At 53.7% G+C, this 12,574-nt stretch overlaps 1 protein-coding gene across 4 annotated transcripts in view; it reads right to left on the minus strand.

The window, feature by feature from the left end:
• The window catches only part of HIVEP3 (HIVEP zinc finger 3), a 203,558-nt gene that overhangs the window by 46,789 nt on the left and 144,195 nt on the right, over positions 1 to 12,574 (minus strand). For all 4 annotated transcript variants that reach the window (XM_015649382.3, XM_015649383.3, XM_015649385.1 and 1 more), the window contains one exon: positions 3,065 to 8,756. In XM_015649382.3, the coding sequence (XP_015504868.1) occupies positions 3,065 to 8,179 (5,115 nt within the window). In that variant the 5' untranslated portion in view covers positions 8,180 to 8,756. The remainder of the gene's footprint in view (positions 1 to 3,064; positions 8,757 to 12,574) is intronic.

Here is a 12,574-nt window from a genome sequence, read left to right on the forward strand (position 1 = left end):
CTGGAGTGAGATGTTGGGATGTTTCCCCCTAAATCCTACCAGGACAAACCCAGGGGTCTCCAGAGAAATGAAAGCAGATTCCTTCCCCCAGGTAACTTCTCCCACAGTAACTCTGACATTCAACCGAATCCATCTCCTGGATGAGGATCCTGGATCCATATCCTCACACTTTCTGTAATTGATGGAAACAGGCTGCAGGCACCTGAGAGCAGTTTCTCCAGGGGTTTTGGCCTGAAGGCAGCCCCTGAAGCCCAGCTGGTCACCCTTGGCTCTGGCTGGCAGGAGTGGTGGCTCCCCAGGTGATTCACCTGCCCCACCTCAGCCTGGTCTGGAGGGGGATGAATCACCCCAGTGGAGCCTCTTTGTCTCCCCTGGTTTTGGGGGAAGCCACAGAGTGAGCAGCTCCAAGAGGATCCAGTGGGATATAACCCAGCTCCCCCAGCTGCCACGGGATGCTCAGCAGGAGGAGGGACGGACTCAAAAGTCACTTGGCAAAACCAGGGTCAAGCATTTCAAATTTGCCCAGGAATTCCAGGAGCTCAGCTCAGAGCACTCAGTGCACCCAGGGCTGCTCTCTGTCCTCGGGGTCGGATCAGCCCCACGTCCACACCATCCACACACCCATCCTAGAAACCTCCTGGGAGTGGTCCCTGTGTCCCTAAAAGTGCCAGGAATTTCATGACAAAAGGCTCAGGGGTAGAACAGTGCCAGGAATAATTTGAGCCGTTTAACAGCAGGAATGGTCTTGAGCTGGGGGCTCTGGGCATGGAGATGACAGCGAGGAAATCAGCGGCAGGAGATGCTCAGAACCCTCAAAAATTAAACTTCTAGGGTTGTGACTTCACCTCCTGATAGGAGCTACAGGCTCAGAACACTGCTAGGGACAAGCTTCCCAGGTTTGCTGAGGAATACAAAACAATTGACTTGCTGGATGCAGCACGAGGTTTATTTATTGCAACTTTCGAAAGCACAAAAACATTGACAGATGAAAGGCACCAGAGAGCCAAAATCATACAGTCACTACTATCCCCTTTTACAATCTTCGAATTTACAGAGTGTGCAAGCCCCAGTACAGTCACCAGCCATCCCTACATGCATGCTGGAGCCCGCAGCCACTCCAGAATTCCAGAATTATCTGCTCAGCAAATCCCACTGGAAATTTAAACCCCAAGCCAAGGACGGAGACGGCACGTACAGAACTACTGCTTGCTGCATGCACAACTGTACAAAACACCAGAGCTTCTTCACATCTCCTGGGAGCTCGACTGACAACCTGCAGTTACGTAAAGGAGGGGGTGTTGGAGGGAAGGGGCCAGAGTGGAGTTAGCTGAGGGTTGGATCCCCAACCCTGGAGCGATGCTACCGCACGTCCTGGCAGCCGCTGCGTCCCCGGCCGTGCGTGTTTTAAACCCTGCACGGAGGATTTCACTCCCACTGATGGAAAATGGGTTCTGTGCTCGGCAAGAATTCAGTTTATCTCCACTGCGGCTCTCGGGGGAGGAGGGCTGGGTTTAGGATCCACCCAGGTGAGCTGGGCAGGGCAGACTCTCCCTTTTGCAAGTTGTGCCACGGGAACCTGAACCTGCAGCACTGCCTGGAGGGGTTTGCTGAGGGGTCTGGGGGAAATGCATGCACTGAAATGGGGATTTGGATGAGTGAGGGCTGAACCATTGATGTTTAACCTGTGCCTTCAGGGTGGGAGGGTCTGGTACCTCTTGGACACCCCCTGGGTGTGGGTTTTAGCACCATGGCAAAGAGCAGAGCTCAGAGCAGCACAGGCACTTCCTTTAGGGATTCAAATCGAGGATGCCACGGCACCGCTCCGATAAAACCCCTTGGAAAAATAGTGCATAAATCTCAGCGTGGTTATTGCACTGCTCAGGTAATTATCTGCCCCTGTGTCACTAGAAATCTGCCTCTTGGATTGCTGCAGGAGAGGGATGGAAATGCTGAATAGAAATAAAGATTTATTGAATCAAAGCGACTCTACTGCGTATTTTAAGACATATTTATAAGCAGCAGCTGCGGCAGCGATTATGATAAATTTAATATTCAGAGTTCATTTCATGACACAGAAATAAAATGAATAATCCATCAATATAAATTGACTTGAGATGAATATCAAATTGCAAAATCTTTAGAGTGATTCTGTTTGCTAATCTACATGAACATGATCTGGATTAAAGGGATCTGTTTGGTTCAGCATTAAGCAGGAAGGGTAAAGTCTGGCTTTAAAATGAGATACATAAAATTAGGCAGCTCACAGGAGGGTCTTAAAGACTTCTGTGCCTGTGTGGGCAATGTCTTGGGGGAGCTCTGACCCTGGGAAGTCAGAGAAGTCTTAACTCTAAAACCAGGCATAAAATATCCTTAAATACCTGGAAGAGCAGGTGGACAGCTCTGGACCAAACGGACCAAACCACAGGGGTGTTTAACAAAACCCACCGAGGCACTTTTATAAATGCCACTGACAGCCTTTGTGCTTCTTCAGGGGCCTAAATACACTTGCAAATCTCCTTTTAATATTTTTAAAATACTTTTAAGCATGCCTCTCTATGTTCATTAATGTGAGATGAGCAGATGCACAACCAGACAGAATCCCATTTCCCCAAGGTAATCCTTTTTTTTTTTTTTTTTTTCATTTCTAACATGCAAAATGTAGGGAATTATAACAGCATTTAAACCAAAAAAAAAAAAAATTAAAAAAAAAATTAAAAATTGTAAAGCTGTTTGAAATATCAAGACAAATGCAAATGAAGTCTAATCCTTTGTGCTGGAGCGGTGGTGGTTCGTGGGATGGTGATTCCTACTTCTTGGGTTAGAAAGCAAGTAGGAAGTGGGGAACAGAAACCTGGCCTGGGAGCAGGCTCTCCTGCCTCCTGGCTTGGGGTTTCAGCGGGGTTTGGGTTCTTCACTCTAAGAGCTTCACCGAGAACAGGCGGCTCGCAAAGCGCCAGCGGGACGAGTAAACCCCAACCAACCTCAGCACAGCCACACCCCGGCACTCAGCCCCCTCCACCCGCGCATCCAAATGGATCAGGAGAAAGAGATAGGATTGCATTACCTCGGTCATTTTGGGCTTCCTGGAGCTGGCCGGGACCAGCCTGCCCGCCTCAGGCCGCGGAGCGGTGGCCATGGTGTAGGTCTCCCTGCTCACCTTCTGCTTGGACCTCAGCAGGGCCAGGGCTGCCTTGGTGGACACCCCGGGCAGGTTGGGGTTGTAGAGGCTGATGCACCAGCTGGCGTACACCGAGGAGCGGCCGTCGGCTTGCTGGGTGTGATTTGGCTTGATGTAGTTTAAATAGCACCAACTGACATTAGTGGTTGTGTGGAGACTGGGGAACTGCAGGACCTTCTTGTTGTCTGGGCCTTCCCGGGCCTTCCCCGCGCCGGCGGCGCCCTCGGGCACGGGGGCAGCGCTGGCGGGGGTCGGTGGAGGCTGCTCCACCGGTTCTTTGGAGTCTTCCTTCTTCACGGGCTGCAGAGGCTCCTGGCTGAGGAACTGTTTGCCAGCTGGCTGCTCGTACTCCTGCAGTGCCTCAAAGCTCGGGGAACCCGACCGGGATGCTGCCTGCTGGGAACTGCTCGGGGTTTCCTTTGGCTCCGACTGCTCCACGGACACGCCGGGTGGTGTCTCAGCCTCGACCCTGTCTTGGCTTTCTGCAAGGAAGTGAGATTTATCCTGCTTTTTCCCTTCCTCTATTGCACCGGGTGGCTTCACCACTTCCAGCTTTTCTTCTGCTTCAGACACTTCCTCCTCCTTCACTCTCTTCTGCTGCTGGGTCTCCATGGTCAGCTCCAAACTGCCAGCTGGGGACAGCATCCTTTTGCTCCCCCCAACTGTGGAGGGGCCCCCCTCCAGGCCGAGGACGCTGTCTGAGGGGCAGGTGAGGGGCATGTAGCCCTTTCTTTCCAGTAAGGGCAGGGGCACTCGCAGGTACGGGCTCTGGAAAAGACTTCTCTGCTCCTCTGTGATCATCTGGGCCAGGTCAAAACCCAGCCCGTGGACATCAGCGCTGCACACCAGGGCGCCCTTGGGCTGGTGGTCATCGAATTTGGGGAGGACGATGGTGGAGGAGCTGCACTGGGACTGCGTGACCAGGATCTGGGAGAGCGTGGTGTACATGGCGCTGCCGTAGGAGGGCATGTTGGTCTGGATGCGAACGGGGACCACCAGCGACACCATGGGCTCTGTCCGGGTGGGGACAACAAGCTGGGTGACGGTGACAGACAGCGCGGGACTCGCTGCGCAGGTCAGAGGGTGCAACCTGCTGTCCGAGTCGTAATCTGTGCACGGGGACAGGCTGGAGCTCCCTGCTGCCGAGAACAAACCGGATTTGATCTGTGGCAAATGTCCACCGGCATCACCTGGCAAGTGGAGGGCAAACTGAGACTGGAGAGGCAGGAAAAAGGCTGAGGGGATCGGGGAGGAGCCAGGGTAGTGCACGGGCAGGAATGAAGGGTGCCTGAAGGACACCTCGGCGGGGTGAGACATCAAGGGAGGAGCGAGGTGGAGCGGGCCCGGGTGGATGAGCGTTTGTGGGAGGGGCAGCGGCGGGGTCTGGAATATGGAGGGAGGGATCTGAGGCATGGAGAACTGGGCAGAGAGGATGTCAGACATGGTGTGCGCGGCGAAGAGCTCCGCAGACTGCCCTGGCTGCGGCAGGAGGTGCTGGTAGGGGAATATGGAAACCTGGGGGGCCATGAAGTGCTTCTCGTGCAGCGCCAGCTGTGGCACGGGGTGGTGGAACACCTGCAGAGCCTCCGTGTATGGCGGGCTGTAGGATGGCTCGGGGCTGTCCTTTGGCTGGCTCTTGTCGCTCGGGTAGGTGCCGTGAGAGGGCAAAGGGGAGGACGAGGTCGGCTGATGGGGCAAACTCGTGGCTGGAGGTTTACTTGAAGAAGGAGCTGGATCCTCTGTGTCCGGCCAGCCCGGCGGGGCCGGGTCCGGCTCGTGCTCGGGGTGCCTGGTGAGGGACGCCTGCCGCACCAGGAAGCATTTCCTCCTCTCCTGGGGGGCCGAGGAGGTGGAGGGGCCGGGGGTGGAGGCAGGAGTGGACGACAAGCTCCCGTAGTCGAAGGATTTGCTGCGAGTCTCTGACATCTGGGAAGGGTGGGACACGTTGGGCGTCTGCTCGGAAGCAGATCTCCGCATTTCCCTGGAATGGTGATGGTGGCTGGGGACCATCAGCATATGGGAGCCGACTCCAGGAGGTTTTGGTTGGGATTCGGAGGGCTGGCTACTTGACTCTGGCTTGGTGTGGTCATCCCGGTCAAAGGAGACGGAGTGGCTGGAGCCGTGGGACAGGCTGCTCTCCTGACTGGGGCTCCGCGTGAGGGAGACGGACTCAAAGCTGGACTCCCCGGAGGACTGGGCCATTTCTGCCAGCCGAAGCCGCTTCTTCTTGGGTGGGAGTTTTTCCGCAGGGAGCTGGGAAAGAGTCTGGCTCCTCTGCGGCCACTGGAATTCCTCGGTTTTCTCTGGCTCCTTCGGAGGAGGTTCTGGCTCTGTTTCTGGTCTGTCCGGCTCTTCCGTGACCAGGATCTCAGGGACCTGGATGTTGGGCTGGCGGACCAGCCTGGGCTGCAGGGAGTGAGGGGGGCGGCTGTGCTGGGGTGTGGACTGAGATGGGAACTGGGACAAGGGCTTGTCCTCTTCCAAGCTGCTGGGCTGCTCGATGGAGTCCGACTTCTCAAAGGAGCTCGTGTGCTGGATGACAGAGATCTCCTTGGAGGTTGTCCTCCTCTCCTTGCCCTCTGTGCTTGAAGCCGGTTTGGTGTTCCTGGAATGGAAGCTGGCGCTGGCCTCAGAAGGTGCGGATTTTCCCGAGTCTGCTGGTGACTTCATGGATTCACGGGTCAGGTTTAGAGCCACGTCAGACGAGGCCGGGTTTGCAAACTGAGCGCCCGGGCCGGTGCTGGAGGAGGGGGTGTCAGACACTTCGAAAGCTGGAGGTTCCTCATCGTCCCCGAGGCTCTTCTCCTTCCTCCTCTTCCGCAGCGGGGTGAGCTCCAAGGTGCTGCCCAGCTTGTAGTGCATCATCTGGGGCCACACGTCGGGATCCGCCGCGCTCTTCTCTGGCTCCGCCGAGGTGTGGGACGTGGCAGAGCGGGGCTTGGAGAGCTGCAGTTCTGAGCAGTAGTACTTCTTGTGGGCCTCGTAGTTGTCCCTTTTCTTGTAGCGAGCGCCGCACACGTTACACTCGTACATGAACCCTTTCGCCTTCGGGCCCTTGCGGGACTTTTTGGTTAGATCGCTTTCCTTGGTTTCAGGCTCCTCGGGAGGTTTGGGAACAGTTTCTTTGCTGGCAGAGCCGACCTCCTCCGAGACATATTCCACTCCCAGGGGTAGCTCGATAGCTGGCTGGCGTTTTAGCATTCGAGGGTGGGAGGAAAACGCTTGGCTGCGGCTTAAGACTTCCGGCTCCATGATGTGATCATCGAATGAGTAGCTACCTCTAAAGGTGTGTGGGGAGCTTATAGTGCATGCAGCAGAAGGCATTGAGTGGCTTCTTAGGAGAGGCACTGTCTCTGTGGCACTGTGGGATTGCTGAAGTGACAACAATGATTGTTCGGGCTTCATTTTTTCACCGTGGGACGCCAACACTTTCGCTGCATCCAGCTGGCTGCTGGAACCAGACTTGATATCGAACTGAAACGGTTCTCTGTACGCACCAGACTTCGGGGATTCGATGCTGCTACGCCTTGATAGAGAGCTTCTTCTGGGCTTCACGCTGTCGATTTCGCTGGTGTCCACAACGGCTTCGTTAATGGTGATTAGCTTAGTGATGTGTTCGATCACCTGTGTTCTAGGCACAGACAGCGGGACCATGCTGGGCTTCTCATCACCAGACAGGTGTGGGAACCCCGGGGTTGTGTTTGCAGCCAGCGCCGCCGTCCTTTGCCCGATCCTCCCACACTTCCCGAAGATGATCTCGGCGTAAGATTTGGCGTTGGTGTTGGGAGGGCTGATCTGCTGCTCGGCGCTCTCAGATCTGGAGAAGTACCCGGACTCCGTGCTGCCTTTGCTGCCAGGGCTCAGGAAGGCCTGCTCGTCGATCACCTTCTTGCGCTCACTCAGGCGCAGCGCCAGCTTCTGCTTGATGGTGTGGGTGTCCTCGGACTTATGGCTCAGGGCGTGCTCCGACGACGGCTCCACGAACTGGGAGCTGTCCTCGAGGGACTGGGACATGCTGGAATGGGACAATGAGCAGCGGTCGTGGCTGGAGCCTTGGCTCCCCGCGCTCAGCAGGCTGCTGGAGAGCAGGGTGTGCTTCTGCCTGGGCGACAGCTCCGCGGCGTGGCCCGACATCGCCGCCGTCTCCTCCTCCGAGTCCGTGCTTTCCCCTTCCGTCGGCTCCTCAAAGTCCTCCCCGCCGATCCGCTCCATCTCCAGGCTCGACGGATACATCTCCGCTCCGATCCCTGAGGCCAGCCCAGCTTTTATCCGGTGAGCGTGAGACTTCCTGTGTTTGTACAAATTGCTCTTCGTCTTGAAGGAGAAGCCGCATGGAATGCAAGGGTAGGGCCTCTCCCCCGTGTGGGACCTGATGTGTTTCTGGAGCACGCTGGGCTTCGCGCAGGGCCTGCTGCAGTACTGGCAGATGTACTTGCCCGGCTTCTGAGGCTTCTTCTCCTTCTTGTGCACCTCCTCAGCTTGCTTCAGGGACACCTGGGCGGGGCGGGGGATGAAGACCTTCTGCACGGCTGGCATGTCCTCTGCAGGAATGATGGGCGAGTGGGACGGGAGGAGCTGGCCGTGGTGGGCGTGCAGCCCGGGGGACGGGAAGGAGCCGGAGGGCCCTGGCCTGACTGGATCAACTAGCTGCCATGTGGGACCTTCCAGGACGTGCTCCGGCTTCCCCGGGGACATGAATGCTGGTGCCAGTGCGTGCTGCTGAAGCTGCGGGACGTGGGCAGGGTGGTCGAAGGAGGAGGGCTTGGGCTGTTTCTGGTGGCCGGGCTTCTCCTGAGGCTCTTCCCGAGGAACAGACAAGGAGCTGGGAAAGTGCTGCTGAGAGATGATATCTCGGAGAGGGGTTCCTTGGGAAGGAGCAGAGCTGCCCTGGTACGTAGTTGGGGATGAAATACTGCCTTGGAAAGCCTCTCCTTTGGGAAGCCTCTTTCTTGGACTTTCCTCAGCCTTTTTTGTGCTCTTCTGGCTTTGTTCAGGATCCATGACCTTAAAAGGGTCTTTGAATGCTATTTCGGGAAGGTTTTGGCAGGCTTCATTTATGAATAATAAAGGTCTCCTCTGTAGATTCCCTGTTTTGCCTGCATTTGCTACGAAGCTGGAGCCGCCAGGAGATGGTTGTTGATTTAAGATTTTACTAAAGTGTCACTAGTTGCTATTTGATTCAAAAAAAAAAACGTTTCAAGGTCAATAAAGTTCACATTGGTAACACATGACAAACTACTTCAAAGAGAGAAAACTTTCCAAAACTTTCAGTCCAAATATTTTCCTTGTGAACTTGGTTAAGGCTTTAAACCTTGCCATTTTATTTCAGTTGACAGTGGCAAGCCTTCAAAGTCAAGATGCAACCCACAATGTGTCTCTTGTTTGTTATGCAAACCTTTGAAAACTTGAGACTTTGGTGCTCATCTCGGAAAGATCCTTTTTTTTTTTTCTTCTTTCTTTCTTTCTCTCTCTCTCTCCTGTGCAAGGAAAATAACACTGAACGGTGGATGTCCCCCTGGTGTCTTCCTTCTGTTCCACTTTGGAGTTCAAAAGCCTTGGAAAAGTATTTCCCACATTTCTGTAATTACATCCAAAAGAAAAACAGACAAGAAAAATGACTTTAGCTTTTGTGTGTAAGTAATTAACCGCTGCTCCTTCTGGAGGGGGGGTTCAACTGTAAATATTTTGCACACAAATAATTCAGAACAACGCATTGAATGTCTGCCATTCACAAGACATTACTTTTAATGGCAACCTAAACATAAATTGTGCTCAGGGACTCGGTTTAGTGCTCACAAAACCTGGCTCTGAGGCAGCAACCAAAGACAGGAACTTGAAGCAGAGAAAGTTTGGAGAAATGAATTAAAACTCCTTCAAACTCGAGTTCCTCCTAATCTCCTGCAAACATTTAGAGGTTTAAAGTTTTTATAATTGTGTTTCCCTTGCGAAGTGACTGACTCCAAGGCTCTGCCTCACGCCTCTTACATCCCTGACAAACAACAAGGCATCTTCTCTGGGTAAAAGCAGCTCTTGAGCTGTGCTAATCCAAAGGCAGGTAAAGAGGAGCTTTCATTGAAGTGCTGCCTCTTTAATTTCCTCCCTTTTGTCGCCAAACAAAGGGGCAAATCCAATTTCTGTGTGCGCTGCTTCTAAAGGGAAACCCCCCTGAAATGAGTGTGTGTGGGACCTCTGAAACCCCAATAACCACCCCAGCCAGCAAACACAGCTCGTGACGGGACACTCCAGGAGGGAACAGCACTGGAATTGCACCCTGACAGCGCCAGAATCAGCCTGTGTCTCCAAGAGATGGAGAGGAGGATGGGTGGGGTGCTCCAAGGGAAAAGAAGGGTGGTGCTTTTTAAATGAAGCGAATTGATGGGTGTGGTTTATAATGACTAATCAATTCTTGTCCTTCATGCAGGTATTGCCTGCCCGGAGGTGCAGCACCTTGCTAGGACAGGATTAATTGGAGGAAATTGCTCCAAGTGCTGCGTTCCCTGGGGATGGGGCTGAAGTGCAAGTCCAGCAGAGCAGGGAGGAGCAGGGGGCTGAGATTTGAGCTCAGTGATGGCCCCAGCTTCCTCCTGAAGGGTGAAGAGCCAGCAGGAGAAACCACAAAGTCCTCCAGGGATTCCTCACTCCTACAACCCTGTGGGCTCAGGGACAAAAAGGGACATGGAGTTTAAGGGGATTCAGTTTAATTTAGCAGAGTTGAATGATACTGGGTCGCCCTGGGACACACTGGGACCAGCCAGACATGACAAGCTCTCTGAGAACTGCCCCCTCAGATGGCCAAATTCAGGGTGCAAGTCCTTGGACACAGCTCTCTCATGGGGAGAGGCAGGGGCTCAGTGGGGACAATGGATCCCCCACGAGGGGCTCAGCTCAGGGACATTCCCCTGACTCGATAAATGGCTTTTCTTCCTCCCCGCTGTGACACCACACCTCAGGGAAATGACACTAAATCACTCCTAGCCTTGAACTTCACCTTCCTTTTCCTCAAATCCAGGTCCTGCTCCCTTCCAGCACCAGCTTCAAACTTCCCAGGACCTGCAGAGCACCTGCTCTTGCCCTGACTTGCTGAGGAGGTCAGGATCACTGCTGTGAGAAGGATTTCATTACATTTTGAAACCCCTTTTCAGAGAGCCCTCAATGCTGACTAACCCTGGCTGTGGTCTGGGCTAGACTTTGAGCCCAGCGTTTATTCAAGATCAAAGAAACTCGTGGAGCTGATTTATCACCTCGATTTCTGCACACAGTGCTGGGGTTTGCCCCACTCGTGACACACAGGGATTTTGAACTTGGGAGAATTGGATTTAAGCAGGGACAGAGAACATTAACTGGGTAGAAGTGGATTTAAGCAGGGATTTTTTTTTTCAGCAAGAGCAGAGTGAGCTGCCACAAGCTCAAATATTCCCATTTAAGAACTTCCAATTCAACCTGAACAACATTATAAAACTGAGTATTCTCCTATAGGCCACATATCAATTCCTAAGTGTTTAAAAATTAGGCTTGCAAAGAAAATCCTTGAGTTAATTCAGTATCACCCCAAATGCTCAGACCATCCTCATTCTCCTCTGATCAACACGTGGGCCCCAGATGGTTTTGGTGTTTTAGGAATTCTGCACAAAAGTGAACAATTCGAGAAGAGGCCAACAAACAAACACACCTGGCTGCCTACAGCAGCGAGCAGGGCCCTGCTGGGCCAGCTCAGGCTACTCTGCACATCTTCATTCCTGGGAATGAGGCTCCTGCAATGCCAGTGGCAAAGGATAACTCTCCTGGCTGGATGCAGTTCATCCAGACTCAGCCTTCTCCAAGGAAAATTTAACAGTGCAACAGAAAATGGGAGGAAAGAAATAAAGCCTGGGAGGGTTTCTGCACCAAGGAGCCAGAGGGAAGGAGGAAGAAAAGGGGAGATTCATCGGGATCTGTGGCTGCTCCTGAGGAACAGCTCTGATCTCAGCTCTGGGACAGGGACAGCACCCAGGGAATGTGGGTTATTCCTCTTCCTCACCCAGCCCTTCCTCCAAAGCTCGTATTTAGTCTCGAGTTCTGCATTTAGGCCAGCTTTAGTTTCAAGGAAATCATGGGTGAGCTCCATGCTCACCTTCCACAGAGCTCTCAGCACATCCCAACACCTCTCCTGTGAGGAAAGGCTGGGAGAGCTGAGGGTGCTCAGCCTGAATAAAAGGTTCTGGGAGGATCCTAGATCCCCTTCCAGGGCCTGCAGGGGCTCCAGGAGAGCTGGAGAGGGACTGGGGACAAGGCCTGCAGGGACAGGACACAGGGAATGGCTTGAGATTGGAAAAGGGGAGATTTGGGTGGGATCTTGGGCAGGAATTGTTCCCTGGCAGGGTGGGGAGGGGCTGGGCTGGAATTGCCAGAGCAGCTGTGGCTGTCCCTGGATCCCTGGCAGTGCCCAAGGCCAGGCTGGACATTGGGGCTGGAGCAGCCTGGGACAGTGGGGGTGACCCTGGGGACAGTGGGGGTGACCCTGGGGACAGTGGGGGTGACCCTGGGACAGTGGGGGTGACCCTGGGGACAGTGGGAGGTGACCCTGGGGACAGTGGGGGTGACCCTGGGACAGTGGAGGTGTCTCTGGGGACAGTGGGAGGTGTCCCTGCCATGGCTGGGGTGGGATGGGATGGGATTTAAGTTCCCTTCCCACCCAAACCATTCCAGAATTCTGGAATTTATGTGTTTGGATCCTCAGACTTGAGCAACATCTGCTGAGCTGCCGTGGATCATCGAGAGGAGAAGAAAACCTGGGGCCAAACTGGAGAGATTTGGGTTCAATTCCCACTCTGGTTACACATTTCCTGTGCGAAACTGGGCGAGTTCATCTCTCCTTGGCCTGAGCGAGTCCCCATTTCCAGCTGGGGACACTTCCCTGTTCCCCAGCTGTGCTCTGACTCAGCACTGAGCTCTGGGGGCCTGGGATCCTCCAGGAAGGGAGAGACCCACAGAGATAAACAGGGATCCTCCTAACTGGAAACAGATGGGGAAACAGCCAGGAGACTTTCTCTGCTCATTAAAAAAAATCCAGGATTAAAAGGCTGGGTTTATTCATTTTTGTCCCACAGCAGTTTTCCCTCCCACCTTTCCAGGCAGAGAAGGGCCCTGAGGAAAACATGAAGGAACCCAACTCTGCATTAATTGAAAGCAAAGGGTTAATCTTGAGAATTTCATCACTTCAAAGAGGTTTTCCAGAAAAGCATTTGAGTCACAACAGAGAAATTATTGCAAAATCTGCATATTTGAGAGCTAAATATTCCCAGAAATATCACCATCAAAACTAGGAGGGGGGGAAGAAAATAAAGCAGCAATTCCTGTGCAGCCTGGGAGCAGCACTGATCCATGGATCCACTCACGTTAATCCATGGATTCACTCAC

The sequence above is a fragment of the Parus major genome, chromosome 23 (genome assembly GCF_001522545.3).
Source record: "Parus major isolate Abel chromosome 23, Parus_major1.1, whole genome shotgun sequence".
NCBI lineage: Eukaryota > Metazoa > Chordata > Aves > Passeriformes > Paridae > Parus > Parus major.